Raw genomic sequence first — 23459 nt, 5'->3', positions numbered from 1 at the left:
TGTTTTATCTTTGTGAAATTTTGGATTTATATATGCAGTGCCTTGAGCAGTTTTTCGTTCTTGTTTTGGATGAATGTTAACATTTGATGTGTTATCAACAAGTTGATTCAAAAGTTTGTTTATCTGTTATTTTCTGTTGACACTTGTCAAAGTTGGTGGAACTGGCAAAGCGGTTGTGTAGTTTTAAGACTTAAGTCAGCATTAACCAAGAAGGGGTTATTTCCATAAGGCTGGGACAAACTCAGACCTGTGTGAAAATTTTGCGGCCATGAAACTGGGATGAAATGCTTATAGTGCCTGGTTCGGAATGAAGTGACATGTTTTGTCTAATAAATATTTGGTTGACCCAAAAGCATACAGGCTTGAAATTTCTGTACCTGGTCTCAAATTTGTTGTCTTGTACATGAGAACAGTACAAATTCGAATCGAAGCGGCCATGCTGGTCTGAGTTCGTCCCGGTCTCGTGTTGATACCCCATTAGACTTGAAAAAACACAGATTAAAACTTTTTTTTCCTTCAGATCTGAAACTTTGTACATTACAACTGTAACAGTGAAGGAATCATTTTTTTTATATGGCCACTACCAGTGCCAAAGAAGGGGATAAATTAGGGTGTTGCTGTTTTAATTTGGAATGATTGTTCATAAATGTGAGCTTTTTCTTAGTCTGGTTATCTTCCTTTGCCGTCCATGAGAAATAAAATTTCAACAAAATGGAACATTCAAAATATTAATTCGTTGTGTGTTAATATTATGGCCTTGTGTACATGTGTAATGTCAGTTAAAGACATTGTAGAACTATGAAAGAGAAGTTAGAGAATAGAGTTCTTTTAAAGTCTTGATCGCCTCTTTCAGTGATTATGCAGTCACTACAGTGGAGCAGTAGTGGGTAAACTTTCATCAAACTGAACACAGTAAAAGAATCCCCGACCAATTTGAGTGCTGCATTTGTTTACATTCATTTTACTTACACTTCTGTGAATTATATCAGAATGATGTGAGCACTTGTAAATCAATTTTAAATGCTTGTTTTTCCTATTTCGAATTCGCATACCCCAAATGAACTGGAAAGAAAATGTTTTTTCCCATCAAAGATACTCTTCCATCTGTGCAAATGCCCCTTGTTGGTACCTTAGAACTTGTGTCTGGAAGCTGCCTAATTGTTTAATTTTGTTTTTACCAGCTTTTTGGACAGGGTTGATACAGTCAAGCAGGCTAATTATTTGCCAGTGGAACAGGTAACATATTACTTCATCAGATATCTTGCGCCGCCATTATTTGGAAATGATAACTATCAATGTGCTACCACTGCAGCTGCAGTAATCTTACTGCTATAACACTCTATAGAGTACTTTCCTACTATTAATTGCTTTCCCATTGTCCTTCATTAAGAACAGTTGGAAAGTACTAGACTTAAGCTTTGAAAAACCATTTGGTTAGTTTGGGATCTAAAAATAGCTGAAAAGAAAGCATTCGTTATTTTTATCCAGAAGTTCATGACCCTGAAGTGTTTAAAACTCTGGCTCAGAGCTGGGGGTTTTTTGAGTTAAAAAATTTTCTTATTTGGATGTAAGGTAGCTCTTGCATTTTCCAGTGCGTACAGTTTTGTTCATGGGCATGAAATTGGTGCTCTAAAATCCTCAGCTTTGTTCCAAGGAAAACAGTTGCACGTTACATGTACATGCTTCCAGGTTATGTATGTGCTTCTGCTTTATCTTATGCAGCAATGAAGTGAAACTATCATGCCCCATCTTCTCTTTGACGCCCCCATTTGATGTGTGAAATTGTCTGGCATTTGTTCAGTCACAGTAAATTTAGTCTGTTAGTTAAGTGTCACTCTCAGGAGTCACTGGGTTAATGATAACAGACTGCCGTGCTTGTGTTGAGCATCGGTGATGTTGACAAGAATAGCAATAATGATGATGATAATTACTATTGTTATTGTCATTATTATTTTTAGTACTGTATGTTGTTGAAATTGTGCCACTTTTCACAGCTTTAGGTGTCTAAACTATTCGCACGTTAGCAGATAGATAATAAGAAGATGCATACCCTGATGCGTGAATAGTCAGGACACTTAAAGCTTCGGAAAGGGGATCGATATCCTCAAGACTGGCATTGCTGCACTGAGTACTTTTATCAATACTACCACTGTTGATAATGATATCAGGAGTACATGTAATAATTATTAATGATAATAATGGAGAGATTTATCATCACGTTTACCTGAAATGCAAACAGCAAAAGTGACCAAATGACCATGATTTTGCCCTATCTATAGGAAAGTAGGCATTTTCGCATTTGCCATATATGTGACATTTTCTTCTACATAGGAAGTTGTTTGCAGGAAAAACCTATCCCAAAACCATTTTCCAGGATCACAAGCATAGAGCACTATTTCTCACACACCTGATTTACAATGATGAGTAGCTAGCACGGTCATCACTACATTCTAGGGGTACTTTCTTGTTAATTGCAATATCTCTGCTTCTAATGGTCATTTCACCCTGAAAATTTTTCCTACATCATACAAATAAGTCTTTTTGATGTACAAATAATTGAAGTTGTATCCTTTTCAAAATGAACCTGAAAGAAGATTTGAATTCTCTTCCCGAAAAAATGACAATGTTCATGTAATGCTTAACACAAACAATGGCCGCGCAAGCGTATTTTGAATAATTTCTCTGCTTATAACTAACAAAATGTTCCTAACTTCCGGTTACATGTCTGACTAACAAAGGAAAATGCACACAACAACTTTCAGATACTTTTCTGTATTAGAAGTTGTTCAAAAACAACATGTATGTACCGACCCTTCGTTGTAACGCTTTACATTGTTTTGAAAGGCAGTTTCTTAAATAGCTCGATACCGCTCGGCACATGTCTCAAAATACAATCATAAACCATGTCAGATGAATGGGCTTTATGTGACAGACTCTCTGTCACGGTAACGTCCAAATTAGCAGAGGACTCACCACTTCCTTCCAATATTTTGCTGTTTCTAAAGCAAGTATTGCACTCTGATCTAGCAGCATATCTTAGGCTTGCAATAACTGACAACAGTGTGAGTACTTAAAGCCATTTTCATCCTCAGAGGCCGGAGATTTTCAGCTTTGAGCGATGCTGAAACATTTTGCGCCATAATGCTGTGCTCATTAAGCGTAATGAAACCTCCACATGTACAAGCACGTATCCCTCCAAAATCTTCCATCAAAAATCCACCATGACTCTGGTACAGATGAAATGTTTTGCTTGGTTCTTGTGACAAAAAAACGATCGGGGTGTACCAAGCAATTCTTAATGGGCTAGAATAAATTATGCAATGCAATACAATACAATTCAGCGTCATCAAGCACATGTCTTATGTGGCTGAGTGAATTTCAATGGAGAAACATTTGCTCAGAATCAGAACATAGCAGCCCTGATTATCAAAGCCAACATGTATTTTCCCTTATATGTAGAATTATAATTTACTAAATGTAGATAACTCTTTATTTTAGAAGAAAAAGGCCAGAATCTGAAATAGGCCATGCCCACAAAGGTTTATGGGTAAATGGAAAAACTGCCTCTATATCGCATAACTGTAACTTTGCATGAATTTGCGTGAAACAAACATTAAAAGCAAAAGTGGACATAGAGAAACAATAAATAAAGCATTTTAGCATTTTAAGGTTTTTTGACCTATGTAACGCAGAATGGAGTCTTGATTGTGCTACTCATCAATGTTAGGCTACTTAGTGAAGTTGGAAATTGATTTTAACTTGCAATGGAAATAGCCAGGTGAACTGTGCAAAATGTCTTATTTGAATCCAAAAATTAAAAGTGGTGTGACTTGTTTGCATTTCTCAACCTTAGAATTTTAAAGTCAGGTTTCATTTTTTTGTGGTGTATATTTATTGAATCAACTGGAATAGACATATTATCTCTGACCAGGACAGGAGTACATTTGTCTTTATTATAAAATCAAGTGCAAAGTGCCCCTTTGTTCTAGAAACCCTTTGCCGCTTGAAAGTAGAGTAACTACCGTATTTACCCGTGTATAGGTCGATCCCATGTATAAGTCGACCCCCAATTTTTGATGGCAAAAAACGCGATTTCTTAATTTCTTTGTCAAATGTTCATGAGACACTAATCTTGTATTCTTCGATTTCTGGAAATCTGGATACACAAAAAAATCAGGGCCTCAAGCGCTTAATAGTTTTGTTGTTCAGCAGCTGTTGTATATGCGGGCGTTTTGTCCTTGAGTTTCGAAAAAGTTCTGTGAAAATCGAACATGTAAACCTCAAACTCACCTGTTTCGTTGTTCAAGGATAAAGGGCTTTAGAGGATAAGCACAATGCAACATCACAGAAGCAGGAGTCGATTGGTCCTTGACTTACGATTTCTCAAATGACAAACAAAACAAAACTCATAAACCAAACAATACGAAGTTTGCAAAAGCATTTAAATCTGCCAGGTTTGTATAAAGAATAAAAAACAATCATTACCAACCAGCGTTTTCACGCCAACACGAGTGAGGATGCTTGCACGCAAACACGAGTATTGCGCCAGGTTACTAAGCCGGTGAACGATCGTGTCTTATTCGAAGAAACAGAAATGCTTTATAGAGCTTTCCGCCTTTGGAAAACGAAAATTTCCAGTGTCTATTTCATATTTGTGCTTGTGAGTATCTTCAACATTTAGAGTTGGACAAATCCTTTTTTGTTTCAACTGGAATTGCTTACATTCGTTTTGAAGTCTTTTGTCATTCATTTTGAAGTCTTTTACAACGTACGTCGGCTTTTGTCCATTGCGTTCGTTATGCCCAAGACAACATTATTATGTTAATTTTGAATAAATTACTTAGCTGGAACTTGGCTCAAAATCTTTGACCCGTGTATAAGTCGAGGGCGATTTTTGGAGCTTCTTTTGAGGCCATAAAAGGTCGACTTATACACGGGTAAATACGGTATGTTACATTTTTCAAAATGTTCTGTCGAGCATCGTGTCATACAATCTAGCAAAAGTTTCTATTTCGTTTCATCTTAACCCACTGACTCCTCAGACGTCCTAAGGGCAGATTTACACAGTACGATTTTTGTTGCACGCAACAACGGCTTACGGCAGGCCCACAACTGGCCGTGGTGGTGGGGAGGATGGCGGGCACATCGAGACGCCCATGGCTGGAGACTGAGCCTAGCCCACAACATGATTTACGATTGTTGTGTAGCATTTTAAAACATGTTTTAAAATGCTGCGGCAATCGTAAGTCGTGTCGTAGGCCTGTCGTAAGCTTGTCGCATGGGGCAAAAATCGTTCCGTGTAAATTGGCCCTAAGATGACCCGCAGTTGTGGAGTAAACAACAATAGACAGAGTGATTCTGTTAAGTTTCACTCCCAGGAGTAAGTGGGTTGACAAACAGGTTGAGCAATTCAGCAACAACATTAATAACAAGGTCAGTCCACCATTCTGGTGCAGTTGTTTTCAATACCTGTTTCCGTTGAATAGCATTTACTGTTGCTTGACTGAACTATGGAATACAAAGAAATCTAATGCCATGAATAACAAAAGCCTAGACGCAATTTTTTAACATCTTTATTTGGACCCTTATCTCTGGGCTGCACTATATGTTATTGAAATGACCACTATATTTGTGGATTCCCCCAGTAGAGAAAGATTGGTAGATTGGTAGATCGAAAGAAGGCCCACCAGGCCAGCACTTATCTCCAGTTTCTGTAGCATGAAGCGACTAGGATTATTTCAACTTCCCCCTGGATGGGATGCTAGTCCATCGCAGGGTTACCGCCAGCATATTCGCCGGTACCCATTTATACACCTGGGTGGAGAGAGGCACCGTGAGAGTAAAGTGTCTTGCCCAAGAACACAACACAATGTCCCCGGCCAGGACCCGAACCCAGACCACTCGATCAGCAGTCGAGCACACTGACCATGAGGCCACCGCGCTTCCCACAAGGTAGCACGTTACTCTCAGTTATATAAGAACCTTGAACCAGAGTCCTCTTGCTCAATAATCTAATGGTCAAGTGAGCTGATTAGTTGGCTATTGGGCAATCAATGGCATAATGATATCCAAACATCTTCTGATGTCCTTGTTTTCAGGATCTGCTTAGATGTCGAGTCTTGACATCTGGAATCATTGAAACAAGATTTCAAGTTGACAAAGTGAAGTTCCAGTAAGATTTTGCTTTGCTTGCTGTAAATAGCAGTGTTAAAGGCACAGTTTCTCAAGAATATAGCTTGTTACAAGATATTTAGCTTCAGGGCTTGAAGTTAAAAGAACATTCCAGTCCCAACTTTGCAACAAGACAAAAACATTTAGTCACAATTTAGTCTTGTAAGGTTGTTGTGTTGTATTGTATTGAAACAAAATGAGCTGTCAGCTCTAAGAGTGCATAGAGAAACTGCTGAAAATGCTGAGTGATCGAGGCATTGTACACGTAACATCGCAGCTAAATTACACAACAGTTGTGCCCCTTATCTTCATATTGAATGAAAATTTGCAGAGAGAAATCAAATAACTTTTTCATTTCCTTATTTGTTTTGGAAAAGTAATGGCAAAGTTGCAAGAACTGCAAACCCTTAATTTTGAAAAAAAAAACCAAGATGAAAATCACAAATGCGACTGTATTGGTCACAATTTTGAGTCCTGAGCTTATAATATTATGCCAGAACAACTGGATTACTTTGCAGTCACTATTAATTAAGGTTATACAGCAACTCTAGTAGTAGAAACTGTAGGCATTGCCATCTCTCCACTAGAGGTTTTTGAAAGCATCATGTAGACATTGCTTCTATTCTGTGAATGTAAAGAAAGGCTCAAATGTAAGTTACCACCCCACTGCGTCGCTTGCTACAGGAATCTCGTCTTGTGCTACACACACTACAGGAATCGCATGGCTTGTCATGTTAAAAAATCTGCCAGTACACGTATAGCCACTGTAGGATCGTGCACAATCTTATTTAATTGGGCTCAATGTTTGTGAACATCCCAGACACAACAAAGATTCATAACAAACACGCATTTTAGCAGACGTATGTCTTTATTCATAAAAAGCCGGCGAAGTTACATTCCACCAGATATACATACACCAGTGCACGCTAAATAAGCAAGACAGTGAACTTTGCTCTCAGGAAACATGGAACTGTGAAGTGTAGTTTAGCAAGTAAAGCAAGTCTTAATTAAAGATGTAGTATTTGCCATTTAAAGCATCATTAATAATTATTTGTTTTCGCTTGTCTCAAGTTGGCATAATAAAGTTAAGGCCAACCAACACGTGATGGAAAGTCAGGAGTAGAGGAGTCCTCCTAAATTTATGCCTGTAATTTCTGCTTTAGTGACACTCGCGTGATGCGATTCGCGTCGTGCACAATGCGATTCGCATCTCACGTGAAACACAACGCGACTGGTTACTTACATTTGAGCGGTAGTGTAGTTTAAGTTGAAGCCAAACTGATAAATGAAACATTGACATTGCCCTGAACAGTAGTTATCTTTGTTATAGTATGTTTGATGTTGGTGGCCAGAGAGATGAAAGAAGGAAGTGGATACAGTGCTTCAATGGTAAGTAGTTTGACAATGTGTTAAATCTGTGGTAATTGTGACAGTTTGCTTATAACTGTTGTGTTAGGTTTCATTTGCCCGCACTGCTCAAACAAGAATTCCATCGAACATTTGCCATTGAACTTTAGATTGCCTTTGGCTTTTGAAACCGGCTTTAATAAAATCCTACTGACAATATTATCGTCTTTTGTTGCATACATTTTTTGTTGTCAGTCCAATAAAGATAACAGTGTGTATTTCCTCATGTTAGAACACATGCAAGCAGTAGTTCCAAGCACGAATTAATCATTTTATAAATCAGCCCAAGGAAGTGTTAATCTGAGGCATTGGGTAGTTTTGAAAAAAATAACTTAAACATGCTCTGGAAAATACGATATGTGACCCTATTTGGGAAAACCGGGCTTAATGAAAATTGCGTTGAGCTGTTTTTTTACAGCAATGCATTTGGAAACATTGACATGCATTCAAGAACATTCTCAATACATTTTTAAACATTTGTAATGTTCCCCAACGGAAATAGAAAACGTTCAATACCATCGAAAAATCATTTCAAAACATTCAAAAAACGTTTATAAATGTTGGTAATACATTTCTTCAAAGCATCATTACTTTTCCTTGCATTAGGAAACATCCACAAAGCATTCTAACAGTTTCAATGACTGATCATTACAAGTAGAATTCAGCCATGTCCTTCTACAACTTAGTACAGCGGCTTTACAAAAATTAGATTTGCAGAGAAAAATGTTTCGGGATTAGATCCAAGAAATCGAAATGAAGTTGTCACATGACATAAAAAAGTTGTCAAGTGGTTCGTGTAAAGCGTGTTGGCGATCATGGCATTCAACAAGAAACACTTTTTTGGATCATGTGACATTTTTCAGATCACATGACAATTTGTTTAAGATCATGTGTTTCGAATCGAACTGCTTGGGATTCAAACTTCCAACAGCAGTTTTACCACTCTACTGGGTTTGATAGTAAAATTGGTCATTAATTTGTTACCAAGATTGAATGACTGAAAAAAATGGCTGGAGCAATTGCAGAATACCCTGCAACACCTCACCACTATTGTTTCCCCTAGGTGGCATTCTTACGATCATCCTGCCACAAGAAATGCTTATTTCTACGCGTACCAATCATATTTTCCAATGTCCATTTGACAACAATATTGCTGGCGTGTCTGATTGTGAAATTGACTTTTTCATCTCCTGATGTCGAGAAATGGAGGTGAAACTGCCACGCAATTTCTCATAAGATGTTACACCAGATCGGATAAACATTTCATTCCTCTTGTGTTTGTAGAAAGTTTTAGAGCAAAAAAATCGAAGTACCAAACACATTTCCCATTCTGCCATCTTTGTGTTGTATCCTGTTAAACCTGCAACATTTTCATTTGAGGGAAACCTTGGAAAACAACCCCCGTTCTTCGCGAAAGGAAAGGCCATTTCTATGTCTATCCAACATTGTTTCAAATTTAAACTTGGTAGCCAGGCATTTATAGAAGGTGTGCCAGAACTGAACTTTGCTTGGTAGTACTTCCAGTTTTGTAGCGGACATTGCACCACACCCGTCCGTCAATTAATCAGCATTTGTTCATATTTCTTATCATGATGTTGTTAAACCCATAAAATTAAGGGGAAAATAAGTTAGAAACTGAAAAATTTGATGTTTTGTTTAGTGGCCACGCCCTCAAAGGATAATGGGTAATTTTCAATTTTTGATTTATTGATCAGCATTTTTTTACTTGATTCCTTCAAAATATGCTACACATTTGTACTCCTGGATTGTGCTTCTGATCTGTCAGATCGGAGAATGCAAGAGACATTAATTTAAAAAATTAATGTTGGAGATGGGGATCTAAGATGCTATTACACTAAGAACTATAAGATATTCAAGTTCGATCACTGTGGTTGCACCTGAACATGACGTAATTTATTATTATTATTATTATTATTATTATTAATCGTATAGCTTTCCTAATGGGTGACCAAGGATTTATCAGGGCAACCTAATTCACAGGTTTGGTTGCCCAGCTTATGAAACAGGGACAACCTGAGAACAGATAACCCTATAATTATGTGACATGTTACTTGTCGCAATGATCACTAAATTTGTTTTTCGTCATGTGCAAATTGGTCATTAATATTAGTTCAGAGCAAGTACACTGTATAGTGAGCGAGGAGCAACATCATCAGCATTTAAGAAAAACCTATGCAAAATCTTGACTTCTTTTTTTGCTTTGCTGGCTTTTTACGATAATGCAGCGGGTTTCAACTATAATGCACTTCATAGGGACCGCAATGCATGTTTCTGTGGAGGAGCCTCTTTTTGCACAGGAGTCAAAAAAGCATTGACAAGCAATGTTGTCAACCATGCATGTTTGATGGTTTACCTATCTTTGAGTCGTGCTGTACATACACCTTTACTTCTAGTTCAGACCCCTCCCTGGCCAACTTAACCTACTTTAATAATATTGTATGGATCATACAATTGTTAAATTTCCAGAGTTGTTGGACAGAAAATACATGTACATCATGAAAGATGGAGTTGAAAGGAATTTCTCTGTACCTGGCCTCTGCTGTTTAAATGGAGAATAATTGTCTGACCCAGGTTGCTCGGAGCATGGTTAGCGTTAACCAGCGTTGAATACCATGGAAAGCTATTGGTTTTGATTCCTCAGAAGTGGCTCTTAACCAATGGTTAGCAACAAACCAGACTAGACTAGAACAAGCAGCCCCTGGTGGTCAACTTTCTCCATTTTGATAGCCCTTGTCTGCTGGACAAAGACTTATCTGGCAGAAAATACAATCCACTTTTTGAACAACTGGGGCGTGGATTAAAACGAGCAGGGCAAGCAGGTGGTTTGGGAGCAAGATTCAGTGACCATTTTACCATCCTATTGCAGAAATAATTGGCTACCTTAAACCATTGAAGCCTGAGCAGATATCTGTAATGAACTGCAACACCTTTGCAAGGGCAAAGGGTTGCCCCAGCAAGAAGCTGCTGCAAATAGGAGCTACCAATAAGCTGTGCCAACAAAAGTGCCATTATAATTAGCAACCAAATTGAATGGGACTTGTATTGAGACTGGAAGCATTGACTCATGTTTAGAGCTTACCCTTACTTGTAACTTAATTAAAAGACATGTTATGCCCCCTGTGCCCAGGGGTAATTTACAAGTTAGTTATTAATTTTAATTTTTTGTGATTTTTCCAGTGGGGAGGGGGCTGCCAAACTCAACTACTAAAGTACATGATATTTAACCCATTGACACCTCAAACTCACGGACCCTAGGACTTCCCCAGTTGACAAGTATAATCGTCTGGTGTTAGACAGAGTAAAATTTGTTAAGTCTCACCAGAAACCCATAAGGGTTGAAATGTGTAACGCGCGTTCACAGCTTCTGAATATTCTGTGCGAACTGATTGGTTGAATGTTTCAGTGCTAAGTACCATATTTGGAAACCCCTCGCTCTTGTTGTTCCAAATATGGTACTTAGCAAATTGAATATTCAGAAGCTTGTTTCCCAGCACGCAAGACGCCGTTACACGTTTCAACCCTTACAGTGTATGGGTTTCTAGTCTCACTCCTAGGGGTCAATGGGTCAATATAATTATATTGGAAGATTACAATCTTGATCTTATATGGATGATTTTCTTGTACTTTGCTTACAGATGTCACAGCAATAATATTTGTGGTTGCATGCAGTAGTTACAATTTGGTACTAAGAGAGGATCCTAGCCAGGTTAGTTTTATCTGCGTCAAGAGGGCAAAAGAAGAAGTTATTTGAATTAGGAATTATTTATTCTGCATTGGAAGGAAATTTTAAGGGCAGGTAAACTTTATAAAAATCTTGTTGTTATCAAGTACCATTGAGTAGTCTTGAAAAGTATTGGAAAACCCTGTAAAGGGTTAATGCTGTTGTTTTCCCATGTTTTTTTTTTTTAATTTTTAATTAATGACATCTTTTTTGTTACAGAACCGATTGAAAGAATCTCTTGAATTGTTCAGAAGTATTTGGAATAACAGGTTGGTAACCTTTTAATTAATATTCACTCATCAAGAGAACTCTCTGGTTTTGTGAAGATCTTTGTTGGCATAAGTGTTGATTGGGTTCTGGACTGTTTTGTTATCTTTGTAGTTTTTTTTAGAGCACACATGTTGAAATCTTACACTGAGGTCATAATTATTTTTGGCAGTTAAAAATGTATTTTTGGATGGTTTGGTTGAGCTGGTTTGTGTAGAGGCAGTGTGGCCCAGTGGTTAGGGCGCTTGCCTTGAGAATCGGATATCCTGGGTTCAAGACCCGCTCTGACGAATCAATGAATTTGTTCCTGGTAGTCCCTGGCTCGGCTTCCCAACTGCACTTGTAAATAGCCAACTTTCTGTTCTGTCGTTTTGTTGTGTTTCCTTGGCCCTGAAAAGTCCCTATGGGGAGCAGTCAATTAAGTATGAATTGTGGAGTTGTGTGAAATTGTTGGAGAATGTTGGGTAGTGTCCCCTGTTGCCCTTTTTGACTGGTCTACAGCCGCCAGGGACAGCCCAAGGTAACATGGTGTTTCTTATGGGTCAGGAAAATCTTAGTAATTCTGGGCTAAATGTTTTGCGAATGAGCCATTTTTGCTAACAAGGACTTCCCTTTGGGAGAAATAATTTATTGTTCTCACAGATTATGCGCTAAATGGCATCTACCAAGGGTTAGCTGGGATTTAAAGTTTTGTAAATCTTCTCTTCTCCTTTTTTTACAACAGGTGGCTGAGAACAATTTCAGTAATATTGTTTCTCAACAAGCAAGACTTGTTAAAAGAAAAGGTGCGGGCTGGAAAGTCCAAGATTGAGGACTATTTCCCGGACTTTGCTCGTTATAGAACTCCTCCAGATGGTAAGAAGCTTTGAGATGCTGTGTAGGGGTTTTCAAGACCAGGGCCCGGTTGTTCAAAAGCCGATTAATGCTAATCCCAGATTAAAATTTAACCAAAGAGTTAATTTCTCTACTCCCAAATGCTGTTCAAGGCTGATATTTGGCAAAACCTTACATTAGAAAAAGTCAATCTTGAACAACAAAAATAAGCAAAAGAAACTTTCACCAAAAAATTGAAAACATGAAACAAAAGTTTACGCTAATCCTGGATTAAGTTAATCCGCTTTCGAACAACCGGGCCCTGTCTTGCAATGCATGCAGTTGCCAGTCTGCAAGCAAGCTCTACATGTATGTTACTGTCATTAGATGTCGACCATTGGCATTGTTATAAATGAAATCATGTGATCATGGATCCTCCGAAGGAAAGCTTGTTTGCAGCATTTTTTATATTCCACAGCTTTGCCAAATGCCTTGCACATGAGTTTTTCCTAAACCATTACATTTTGGGGCAGTATAAATCACATTAAAATTAGGAATATTTTTTCCTCATTACCAGTTTCCATTCTTTCATACGTTTCTTTCAACCCATCACTGCATTACCTCAACTTTGTTACATTAATTAATTAGTATGTGGTTAGTGTTGTTTTCGCTTCTGTATTGACCCTACACGTTACCTGTAAACGGCAACAAGTAAATTATTTTTTATCTTTATGCTATTATCCCAATGAACCATGTTAAATTAGTATGAATTGATCACAATTCAGGAAGTCAAGTTAAGTCCCCATGAGAGTTCTAGTAGTTCAATGGGTAGAGCATTTGACTGGTGTTGACTGGTTTGCCGAAGAATCTGATTTTTCAGATGTGCTTTGACCCGTAATGGAGCGACTAACCAATCATCTTTCCCACGGATGCACTGTGCCTTGAAGCATCCGTAGTCACTGTCTCACATTAACTTGATCGAATTAACACACAGTAAAGAGTAAATCAATTCTTTTACGTGCACATTTTGTCTCCACTGGCTCTAAGTTCTCCTATTTAAAGCCAAACATGCAAAGTGTGTGATAATCAAGTACCAACATGTTTTTGAGGTGGCATAGCATACACTTGCTCTACCTTGATTTTATCAGATATGGAAGATGGTTCCTTGTTGGGCAAAAAAAAAAAAAAACCACCAACAAACATGGCCCAGTCCGTATGCCATTAATCTTTTGTGGTTGTTTGACTTATGTTTCTTTTTTTTGTTTTTTCTTTAAAGCCACGGCAGAGCCAGGTGATGAGGAAGCGGTAACAAGAGCTAAATATTTTATTCGTGATGAGTTCCTTGTAAGTACCATAATGTTGGTATATTTGTTGGCTTCCCTTTCCTTGCAACAAAGGTATAAAACATTGCGATAAATTATTAAACATGGTAAAAAAAACGATGATTAAGTCTCTCCTTGGAATGGACATCATTAAGAATGGAAATAAACTTGACACTAGCGTTTACGGAAAACCTACGAACACTGGATTGTTATTACATTTTGATAGTCACGTTGATAAACAATATAAGTCGTATTCTATAGAGCTGATCGATTATCTTCCACCCCTGACCTTTTAAATAGTGAATGTGTTAAGCCTGGAGTCATTTTTTTCATAATTAGGTTATCCTAGTATCTAAATTGAATCGTGTTTTCTAGCTTTTTGGATAATATTTGTAAGGAATCTAATGATGATAGTATTCATGAGGAGTCCAAGGGCAATAACGATGTTAGAACTGTTAGGTTTTCCTTGCCCTTTAAGAACCAGAGTTCGGCGAATATGGTGAAGGAGCCGTTGAGATCCTTGGGTTATAACATCGGTATCGAGATTCAACCTGTCTTTGGCAGTAAACCTATTCAACAAATTCTTTGGCCGAAGGAGGAGAAGCTTGATTTAGTTAACAATCAATGCGTTGTGTATCATTTTAAGGAGGCTCGCGATACAGTTAGGATAATCATATCAAGACAAAATTTGGCAAGGGTATTTAGTACCCAGTATAAATTTCTCACATCACATTTTCCTCCAAAATAACGTTACCATGGCAACGATATAAGGCACTTCTTTGTGCCTTAAAATCAAGATATATTGTTGTTTTTTTTAAAAAACGGGACGATGAAATCTTCCCATTCAGCGTTACCAGAGAATGTTAGAAATAATCTCTAAACTATTTAAAATTCAACAAAATCTGTAGGTCAGTTTTTCAGAAAAATAAGTTTTTTTGAAAGGTCTCAATTTTTTTTTTTTTTTTTTTTCACGTACAGAATTTTTTTTAAATTTGAAAGACAGACGTTTTAATTTAATCTAAGCTAACATGCAAAAAATGAAAAAAATTCACCGTCCGGAAGCAGAGATATAAACGAGTTAAGTTGCAAAATCAGGAATTGGGTCCAATCCTCTTTTTGATTAATGACCTGGCTATTCACTCTCCCCTCCGCTCGAGCCACTGGAAGTACGTCGACGACGTTACAATATCTGAGATCACCAGTTTGGGCGAGGCGTCATCTCTGCAGAACGACATCAACTGCATTTCGCAATGGGCCCAGCAGAACAACATGAACCTCAACCCTAAAAAATGCAAGATTATGACCATTTGGCCCCTCAAAACCAAGCCTGTCTCTCCAATTCTGTCCATCAATAATTTACCTCTAGAGGCTGTGTCATCTTACAAAGTACTTGGCCTGACCTTGTGTGACACCCTAAAGTGGAACGATAACACCAACGAAATCGTTTCCAAGGCGTCTAAGCGACTGCACATTCTCAGGGTCTTGAAGCGCGCCAGTGTCCCTCCAGTGGAACTTGTCACCATCTATAGCGCCCTGGTTCGCTCTGTCCTAGAATACTCTTCTGTTGTCTGGGCTACTTGCCTTCCTCGCTTCCTCATTGACCAGCTTGAAGCTATCCAGAAGAGGGCCCTGCGAATTGAATACCCTGACCTTCACTATCAACAGGCTCTTGAACAAGCCAACATTACCAGTTTAGAGGATAGACGCACCCACCTGTGTCTTAAAGTGTGGCACAATATCAAAAATAACCCGGATGGCCAGCTGCACCGCCTTCTCCCTCCCGTAAGATCCGAATGCCACTCTTACCATCTTAGGAACAGTAGCAGTTCTAGCCGCTTCCAGTATAGAACAAAACGCTTCGGTTCTAGTTTTTTCCCAGCAATGGCGAAAATTAACTAATCTTACGAGTCTAGTTATCTCTAGTACATGTATTGTCTTTTATCTATATCTGAATTGTAAATAACTTATAAATTGCCTGTAATCCCAGTCCCTTTGAAACAAATGTAATTTTATCTCTAGTTGTAACTTATGTAAGCACATTGTATTTCATAGTTTTTATGCCACCATGGGTATTCTAATAAACCATTATTATTATTATTATTATTATTATTATTATTATTATTATTATTATTATGAGGGGTTACAAGATCGCCATTTGCGCATGCGTCACGCGCTCGTTCGAGTGCACGCGCGAGTGAAGCTATAGGCCAACACAAACGGATTTAAGTGACCATTGAACCGTGTGTGTACAATTTTCGTAGTGTTCGTGAATAGGTGATGTCTATTTAAATTCCATATGTATAGGAATTAGAAGAAAGGTGAGCGAAATTAGCTGTATTTGTCTATTTCTGGTGACCCATTTTGAATCATGAGCTGACGCGAGCAGCTTTTAGAATTGCGTGTGCGGCTTACCCGCGCGCGCTCAGCTGAAAACTCCAACGCATTCAGGAACATAGGTATTCTGCCGGAGGCAAGCATCTTAGTAATATCTAGTTTAAGCATTAACTTTTCAATTTTTAAGAAATGCCAAATCAAGTTTGATTGTCTTTTGTATGAAATGTTTTTCATTAAGGAACTTAAGGCCATGTCACACGAGGCAATTTTTCTTGCAACTCGCATCGCAACAAACGTTGCGTTGCAAGTTGCGAGGAAAAAAATTCACGTGTAACACCCCATTTTGCAACTGCAATTGTTGCGTTGCGAGTTGCAAGAAAAGTAGAACGGCCCTCTACTTTTCGCAACGTTGCGAGACAAGTTGCTTTCGTGTGACATCCCCTCTGCAACTCAGAACGCAATTTTGTCAGAATGGGCCAATCAGAGCTCATCTCGGCGACTTGGCGCGTCCGCCATCTTGTTTGTTATTGTACGCGTTGCAAGTTGCGAAAGAAGTTGCCAACGTGTAACATAACCCTCTGCAACTTGAAAAGTTTTTTATTCGTCATCGTAGCGTTGCGAGTTGCAAGAAAAATTGCCTCGTGTAACATGGCCTTTAAGGAGGCTCGAAAGGGTTTTTAGCTGAGCGCGCGCGCGTAAGCCACACACGCAATTCGTAAGCTGCTTGCGTCAGCTCATGATTCAAATGGGTCACCAGAAATAAACAAATACCGCTAATTTCGCTTACCTTTCACCAATTCCTATATACATGGCATATAAATAGACATCTCCTATTCACGAAAACTACGAAAATTCTACTTAAACGGTTTAATAGTCGCTTAAATCCGTTTGTGTTGACCTGTACCTCCACTCGCGCGCGGACTCGAATGAGCGGGTGACGCATGCGTAAATGCTGATCTTGTAACCCCCTAATTTTTCCTGATTTTGCAACTTTACTCGTTTGTATCTCTGCTTCTGGACGGTGAATTTTTTTCATTTTTTGGCATGTTAGGTTAGATTAATTTAAACCGTTTGTCTTTAAAATTTAAAAAAATTCTGTAGGTGAAAAAAAAATTAGAGTCACAATTCAAAAAACCTTATTTTTCTGAAAAACTGACCTACAGATGTTGTTGAATTTTAAATATTTTAGAGAGTATTTCTAACATTATCTGGTAACGCTGAATGGGAAAATTTCACCGTCCCGTTTCTTCAAAAAGGACAACATATGTTGATTTTAAGGCTCAAAGAAATGCCTAATATCGTTGCCATGGTAACATTATTTTGAAGGAAAACATAATGTGAGAAATCTACGATAGGTACTTAATACCCTGGCCAAATTTCGTCTTGATATGATTGCCCTAACTGTATCTAAGGACAGAATATGTTTATTTGTTTGAAAAAAGGAGAAACTATTTCGAGCCTCCTTAAGCTTTCACTCAATACTCAAGGGGACTCCATCCGAGCGCCATTCATGCTTTACTTTCATTATATATTTGAATTCATTTTTATTTTCATTGCTTGATAATGACTCAAGTTAAGTCGAAACGTCGCATTTTAAACTTTTTAACCGTTTTTTAACCATGTTTAATATTATATCGCAATGTTTTATAGTGAAGTTTTATACAAAGTCTCTTCTTAACTAAGGTATAATCTAGAATTTCGGAGTGTGCAACACAAGACTATTGCTAAAGATAGCTTGGCCGAGTGTTTTATTAAGGAAAACTCTGGTTGATAATTATAACTGGTGTTGAGATTGTTTGCCAAGGAGAATCGCTTGAGCGTAAAAAGGTGACTCCAGCATAAGAAATCAATGACAGTCCTATTCATACAACAAGAAGCACGTGACCTTGAAGCATGTAACTTGCAAAACCTTTCCTTGGAACAACGCTGGGGATTTTGGGACACCAATTTTATGCCCAAATATGGACAAAAATAAGATCGAAGCTGCAAGCGCGGGAAAATGCACGAGCTACGTTACATCCAAATAAGGACATTTTTTTGGATTTAAAAGAAACCCAGCTCTGAAACAGAGTTAAACGCTTCAAGATCATGAGCTTCTGATACTGATACAACACATTCAAGGATATTGAATGATATGCAGCATAGAATTGTATGTCTTCTTGGTTTTCACTCCCATGATCAAAAGCCATCGTTTTCAACGAAAACAAAGAAAACGTTTGCATAATAACAGAGTTCAATTCCCGGAGGATTGGGTCGGGACACCAACATGGCAGCCGTGACGTCATGTGAAAACCAAGAATATGACTGATGTTGATATCTTTGAACTGTGGGAATACTCTCTGCTCGGCAAAGGCGCTCATGGGGGGTCCCAACGCTGCTAGCAGTCGACTCACGAGAGTTGCAGATCATCATAATAAAGCAGTTGCAAAGAAATCCCGATTAAAAAAAAACGCAATTCAAGTGGGGACAACTATTCTGGGAGTTATTTTCATAGAGTTATGTCGTAGAGTTAGAGTTAAGTTTCCAAAATCCTGAATTCAAGATTTTGGCAGTCCAAAATCTTGAATTCAGGATTTTGGAAGTCGTTAACTCTAACTCTAGGTCATAACTCTACTGAAATAACTATATTGATAGTTAACCGCCATTCAAGTCTGGATTTTTTTGGATTTCTTTTGTCTTCTGAATTTCTTAAAGGGGCTATGTCACGCACAATTATGTAATTTCATGAAACCCAAAATGCCCAGAAAGTAGAATAAAACATTGCAATAACCACGTAAAACCGTTGAACAACATAAAAGAAACACAACAAAAGGAAAGAGAAGCATGGATGGACACAAATGGGCAAGAGTGAAACTGATTGCATTTGGGTAATCTTGAAAAAAGTCGGCCCGACGTTTGTCAAGTTTATGGTAAATCGCCTGGATAAAGGCCGTTTTTGCTCAGAATGATCTTGTTTGCGATGTGACGATAATTTCAGCAGTAAAGGAGTTCCATTATTATTTTCGAGTTTTAAACGCGTGATAAACTCGTGATAAAATTTCCTCTAAACACCTTAAAATAACGTGACGTATCCCCTTTAAGTTGCTGCTTAACGATGATGATTTGCAACTCTCTCAATGCATTTGGATATTATGACTGCTGGCTGGATTCAAATGATTCAAGATTGTGCAGTTGTAGCCCCAAGTTTCTGCTGTAAGAAAGGAAAGGAACTTTTTAAGTGTCTAGTCTTCTATTGCTGGAGCACTAATTGGGGACAGTGTAAATTGAAATCAACAAATGAACGCAAGTCAAATGAAAGGTCGGTTTTTGAAGAGAGGAGAAAACCGGAGTACACGGAGAAAAACCTCTCAGTGCACTGAGAGTAGAGAACCAACAAACTCAGCCCAGGCAGGGGGAAGTGATTTGGTTTACTTTAAAGATGACTTGAGCAAAAGTAAACAACTGTTCTCCCTTTGTACCACACCTGCATAATTTGACGGCTGGGTTCAAATGCTGTAAAATTGGTAAGCTTCATTAAAAACTCATTGACACCTCAAACGCTCTAGGACACCCCCAGTTGACGTGTAAAATTATCTGGCGTTAGAAAGAGTAAAATCTGTTAAGACTCACTCTCAGGTGACACTGGGTTAAAGTATCTCCTTTTTGTCGAAAAGTATTGCAAACAAGTCTCAGCGATGGATGTAGTGTCCTTGATTTGCAACCACGTGGTGAAAAAAAAATATTCATGGCCATGTTGGTGCCGTAAGCAAAAGAAGTTTTTTGCCGTCAACTTCATTCTCGTTCCCAGAGTCCGTTTTTGGCTTACACCAAAAACACGGCCCCTGGCCATAGCCAAAAATACGCGCAGTCTCGGAAATGGAACAATAATGTAACCGTTGACCAGCCGGAAGTCCGTGATTCGCGGACTTCCTGCTTTGGCTGTGGCCAGAGTCCGTGTTCTTGGTGCTGTCCAAAAGAAATGCGGGCTCTGGGGACGAGAATTCGTCAACGTGGCAGTGATATTGTAACATGAAGGTAGAGAATTACAGTGCTCTTAGTTGAAATTAGTTGTTTTCCAGAGGTGTTGGGTAAATTAAACCCTTTCCAATTATTTTGTTCGATTCTTCATAGATTTTTTTCCATTTTCTTATAGCGAATCAGCACAGCCAGCGGAGATGGTAAACACTACTGTTATCCTCATTTTACATGTGCAGTAGACACAGAGAATATTCGACGGGTGTTCAACGACTGCCGAGATATAATCCAGCGAATGCATCTCCGTCAGTATGAGCTTCTGTAATAGGTCCCCACATCTCCCTCCCCAACTTTTCAACCAGCCTTTGGACAGGCGATCTGCTTTGTGCTGTTATATGACAAACATTCAGCCATGACTGAACAATATCCCACTGAAGGCCATCAGCTTCAATGTCTACACCAATCATACTGTCAGCGAGAAATTGTGAGATACCAGCTTGTAAAGTAGTGTACAAAATGAAATGGAAAGTGTAGCCTTTAGTTTTCTGTGACTCCTTACTGGACCCCTGTCAGTTAGCGTATAAGGTTCATGGCCCAGTTGAGGAAGATTTTGTTGGGGAAGGGGACGGGGGATTGTTCGCGTGGCCATCTCCACAATACATTTTGTTCTTACTATTGTCAAATTACGTGAATTTTTTATGTAGGAGTTTCCCTTTCCTTTAGAGCTTGAAACTCGAGTACTGTAATTTGTCATCTTCGATAATGTAAATGCAAAAGAAGACTTTCCAAGGCGTTCTGGTGAGAGGTATATTTGGAAAGATGTTAAGTTTTAGCGAAAACGAATCAAAACGACAGATTTTGTCTTGGAAAAAATTGCAGCCCGAGTAATTCTCTTCTCCTCGGTGAAACCCGGTCGATTTCAAATATCCTAAATTATGTAGTTATTTGAGAAAGTTGATTTTAAAAAATGTCAAAAAAGTTAACAGGTGGTCTTGAGAGGGATTCATAGTACCGCATTTGTTGTTGACCGGGTTTCTCATCTTTTATTTTCTCTTCGTTAGCAGATGCCACAGAATATCAGTACAAAATCGGAATATTGACCCTTTTGAAGTGTGAATAAGTACATATAATAATTTAGATTTATATTATGGACATGGAATGGCTTTTTAACTCGCCCTTAACAGACGGAAATGCTAGTTTAGATGGCAGGAATTACAAATGTGACTTAATTGTAAATTAATTTGTCCCCTCCTTTGCTTCTGGTATCCTCAAACAGAAGCCCAGAACGAAACAAAGAGAAAACCTCAAAGCTATAAATGTCTGGGGAGTTTTTTAAAAAGGAAACCCGACTGTGTCCTGTTTATGTACAGTGAATTCTCCCTTGTTGTCTATGTCTGTGAAGAATTTAGGTCGAATAGTTTAAGCCTCAGCCCCATTCTCCTTCCAAGTCATTGTGTTCGCTCCCTCCCTTCCCCCTCCCTCCCAAAAATTTGTTTTGTTCAGAAGTAAGCTTGCAGGAGTTTGCTGTAATCTTCAACATATTGTACATTGGCTCTAAACAAGAAACACCACAGATTTTAATTTTGTCACGTGCAAGATTGTGTTTGTCATCAATGACATGTCCCCTCACGGCGTATTTGTCCGTCTTTGTGTTTGTATGTATGATTTAGTCTGCCTTTGTAGATTTAACGGCTATCCAGACCAGAAATATGAACAAAGAAAACTTGCGGATGTACTTGGAGAAGTACGGCCATAACTTCTGTCAGTGATGAAGACTTTATGTCAGAGTAAACTAAGTTAGATTTAAGCCGGAGCTGTCATATTAAGTTTTATGTCAAAATAAACTATTACTCAATAGTTCATGTACAGTCACCAAACGTGTCTTCTCTGAGTTATTACTTATCGTAAAAATATCGCACGCTTAAGTTCATGGTCAATCTCGGAGACAGGGGGGCAGGCAGTTCGTGGGGCACAAGAGAAGTGTGAACGCGCGAATACTTTTTTCGTCGCCATTTTGTTTCGCGAGTTTGCACTTCTGTGCTCCATGAACTGACAGGATGGTTCATAATAATGTCTTGATAACGTCCGAGTCGTTTTCTTGAGCACTTTTGCATTTAAATCACGGCTCCTTTTTTCTTCTAGTTCAACTTGGTGTCTTTGTTCATACCCTCGAACTCGTTTAGTGAGACGTATTCTATCATGTTCAACCACGAAATACGATGGACAGGTTGATTTGTGGCGGTCTGACCATGAAAGGTATCTTAATTCAAACTAGACCCTCCGTGAGGGTACACTGGGTTGCCTGTGGTACGTGCACCGTTCCAGACAATTTTTTTTCAAGTTGGGGGTCATTAAGACCATTTAAGGGGTCACCCAGAAGTCATACCAGCAGAGGCCCTTTGGCTCACTGGTCCTCACACGTTCGCACGACGAAACATCTGTCCTTGCGTAATATGTAGCTCTAACAGTGCACGATATTGTTCTGGTATTGTCTATCATTGTAGTGCCATGGTAGAAGTCTTGGGTAAATAGCCTGAGAAGACATGTGGTTACTAGCAAAGTACTGAACCCAGAAAGATTGAAGAAAATAAATGGCAAGTGAGAAACATTGGCTTCTGATAATTTTCAAGCTCCCTCACAACTTCTTTTCACCACAAGTTTAAGCGTGCCCTCTGAGCATGACAGCTTTGTAACACTAAAGTTTACTGAAGTTTACTATAATTTCCCTGTCCGGCGGGGTTAGTATTTGGATGGGTGACCCAAAACATATACCCCTTCGTAAAACAGAAGCATTGGACCGAAAATAGTATTAACACTAACAAATGCGAACTCAGCAAGGTACAGATTTTGTTAGATTGCTTTATGCAAATGTAAATTGATACACAGCTTTTAGAAAGAGCAGAAGGAAGTTTCCAGGACGGTTGCTCCGAGAATAACATATTTACGACATGAAAACAACATTAATTTTGAACCGTGAATATAGAATATAAAAAGTTACGATCAGCAACAAACATTTTGGGAGATTTTTGCTACGTTCAATTTTGTTATTGTACTTTTGACTGCACAAATAAATCGCAAAATCGAAAGTGACATCGCCGGAAATCAGCGGGCGCCGTGATTAAAGTTACCGCAGCATGTTTACTCGCCAAACAGTGAAGCATCTGTGTGAAATGATGGCAAGATACCGGGTTTTCGTAAGTTTCTTTTTTTGTGAAGTGTTATAAAGTTTGACAATAAATGAGCGAATTCAAAACAAAGATCACAATCGCCCAAACTCGAAGGAAATTTTACTCTCCAAGACGAGGTTATTTATCACCAGGTAATTCCATCATTTTGGAAATAGCAGCTACTTTATTATTCATCGGTGTCACAATTTTTTGCTGATTTTGGGGCTCATTTTGTTGAAATTCAAGCACTCTTCCAACAGACCTGTTTATTTTCGTGAAACC

At 38.6% G+C, this 23459-nt stretch overlaps 1 protein-coding gene across 1 annotated transcript in view; it reads left to right on the top strand.

Annotated features, from left to right (window-relative positions):
• LOC138021615 (guanine nucleotide-binding protein G(s) subunit alpha-like) overlaps positions 1 to 21882 on the top strand; it is a 24930-nt gene extending 3048 nt beyond the window's left edge. The window contains exons 6-13 of the mRNA XM_068868523.1: positions 1182 to 1236; positions 6099 to 6172; positions 7502 to 7560; positions 11235 to 11305; positions 11540 to 11589; positions 12312 to 12442; positions 13677 to 13744; positions 20189 to 21882. Of these exons, the coding sequence (XP_068724624.1) occupies positions 1182 to 1236; positions 6099 to 6172; positions 7502 to 7560; positions 11235 to 11305; positions 11540 to 11589; positions 12312 to 12442; positions 13677 to 13744; positions 20189 to 20335 (655 nt within the window). The 3' untranslated portion in view covers positions 20336 to 21882. The remainder of the gene's footprint in view (positions 1 to 1181; positions 1237 to 6098; positions 6173 to 7501; positions 7561 to 11234; positions 11306 to 11539; positions 11590 to 12311; positions 12443 to 13676; positions 13745 to 20188) is intronic.
• The last annotated feature ends 1577 nt before the right edge of the window (positions 21883 to 23459 follow it).

Source organism: Montipora capricornis, chromosome 10 (assembly GCF_036669925.1).
Source record: "Montipora capricornis isolate CH-2021 chromosome 10, ASM3666992v2, whole genome shotgun sequence".
NCBI classification, from domain to species: domain Eukaryota; kingdom Metazoa; phylum Cnidaria; class Anthozoa; order Scleractinia; family Acroporidae; genus Montipora; species Montipora capricornis.
The sequence above is the reverse complement of the archived record's forward strand: the minus strand, read 5'-3'. Positions and strand labels throughout refer to the sequence as shown.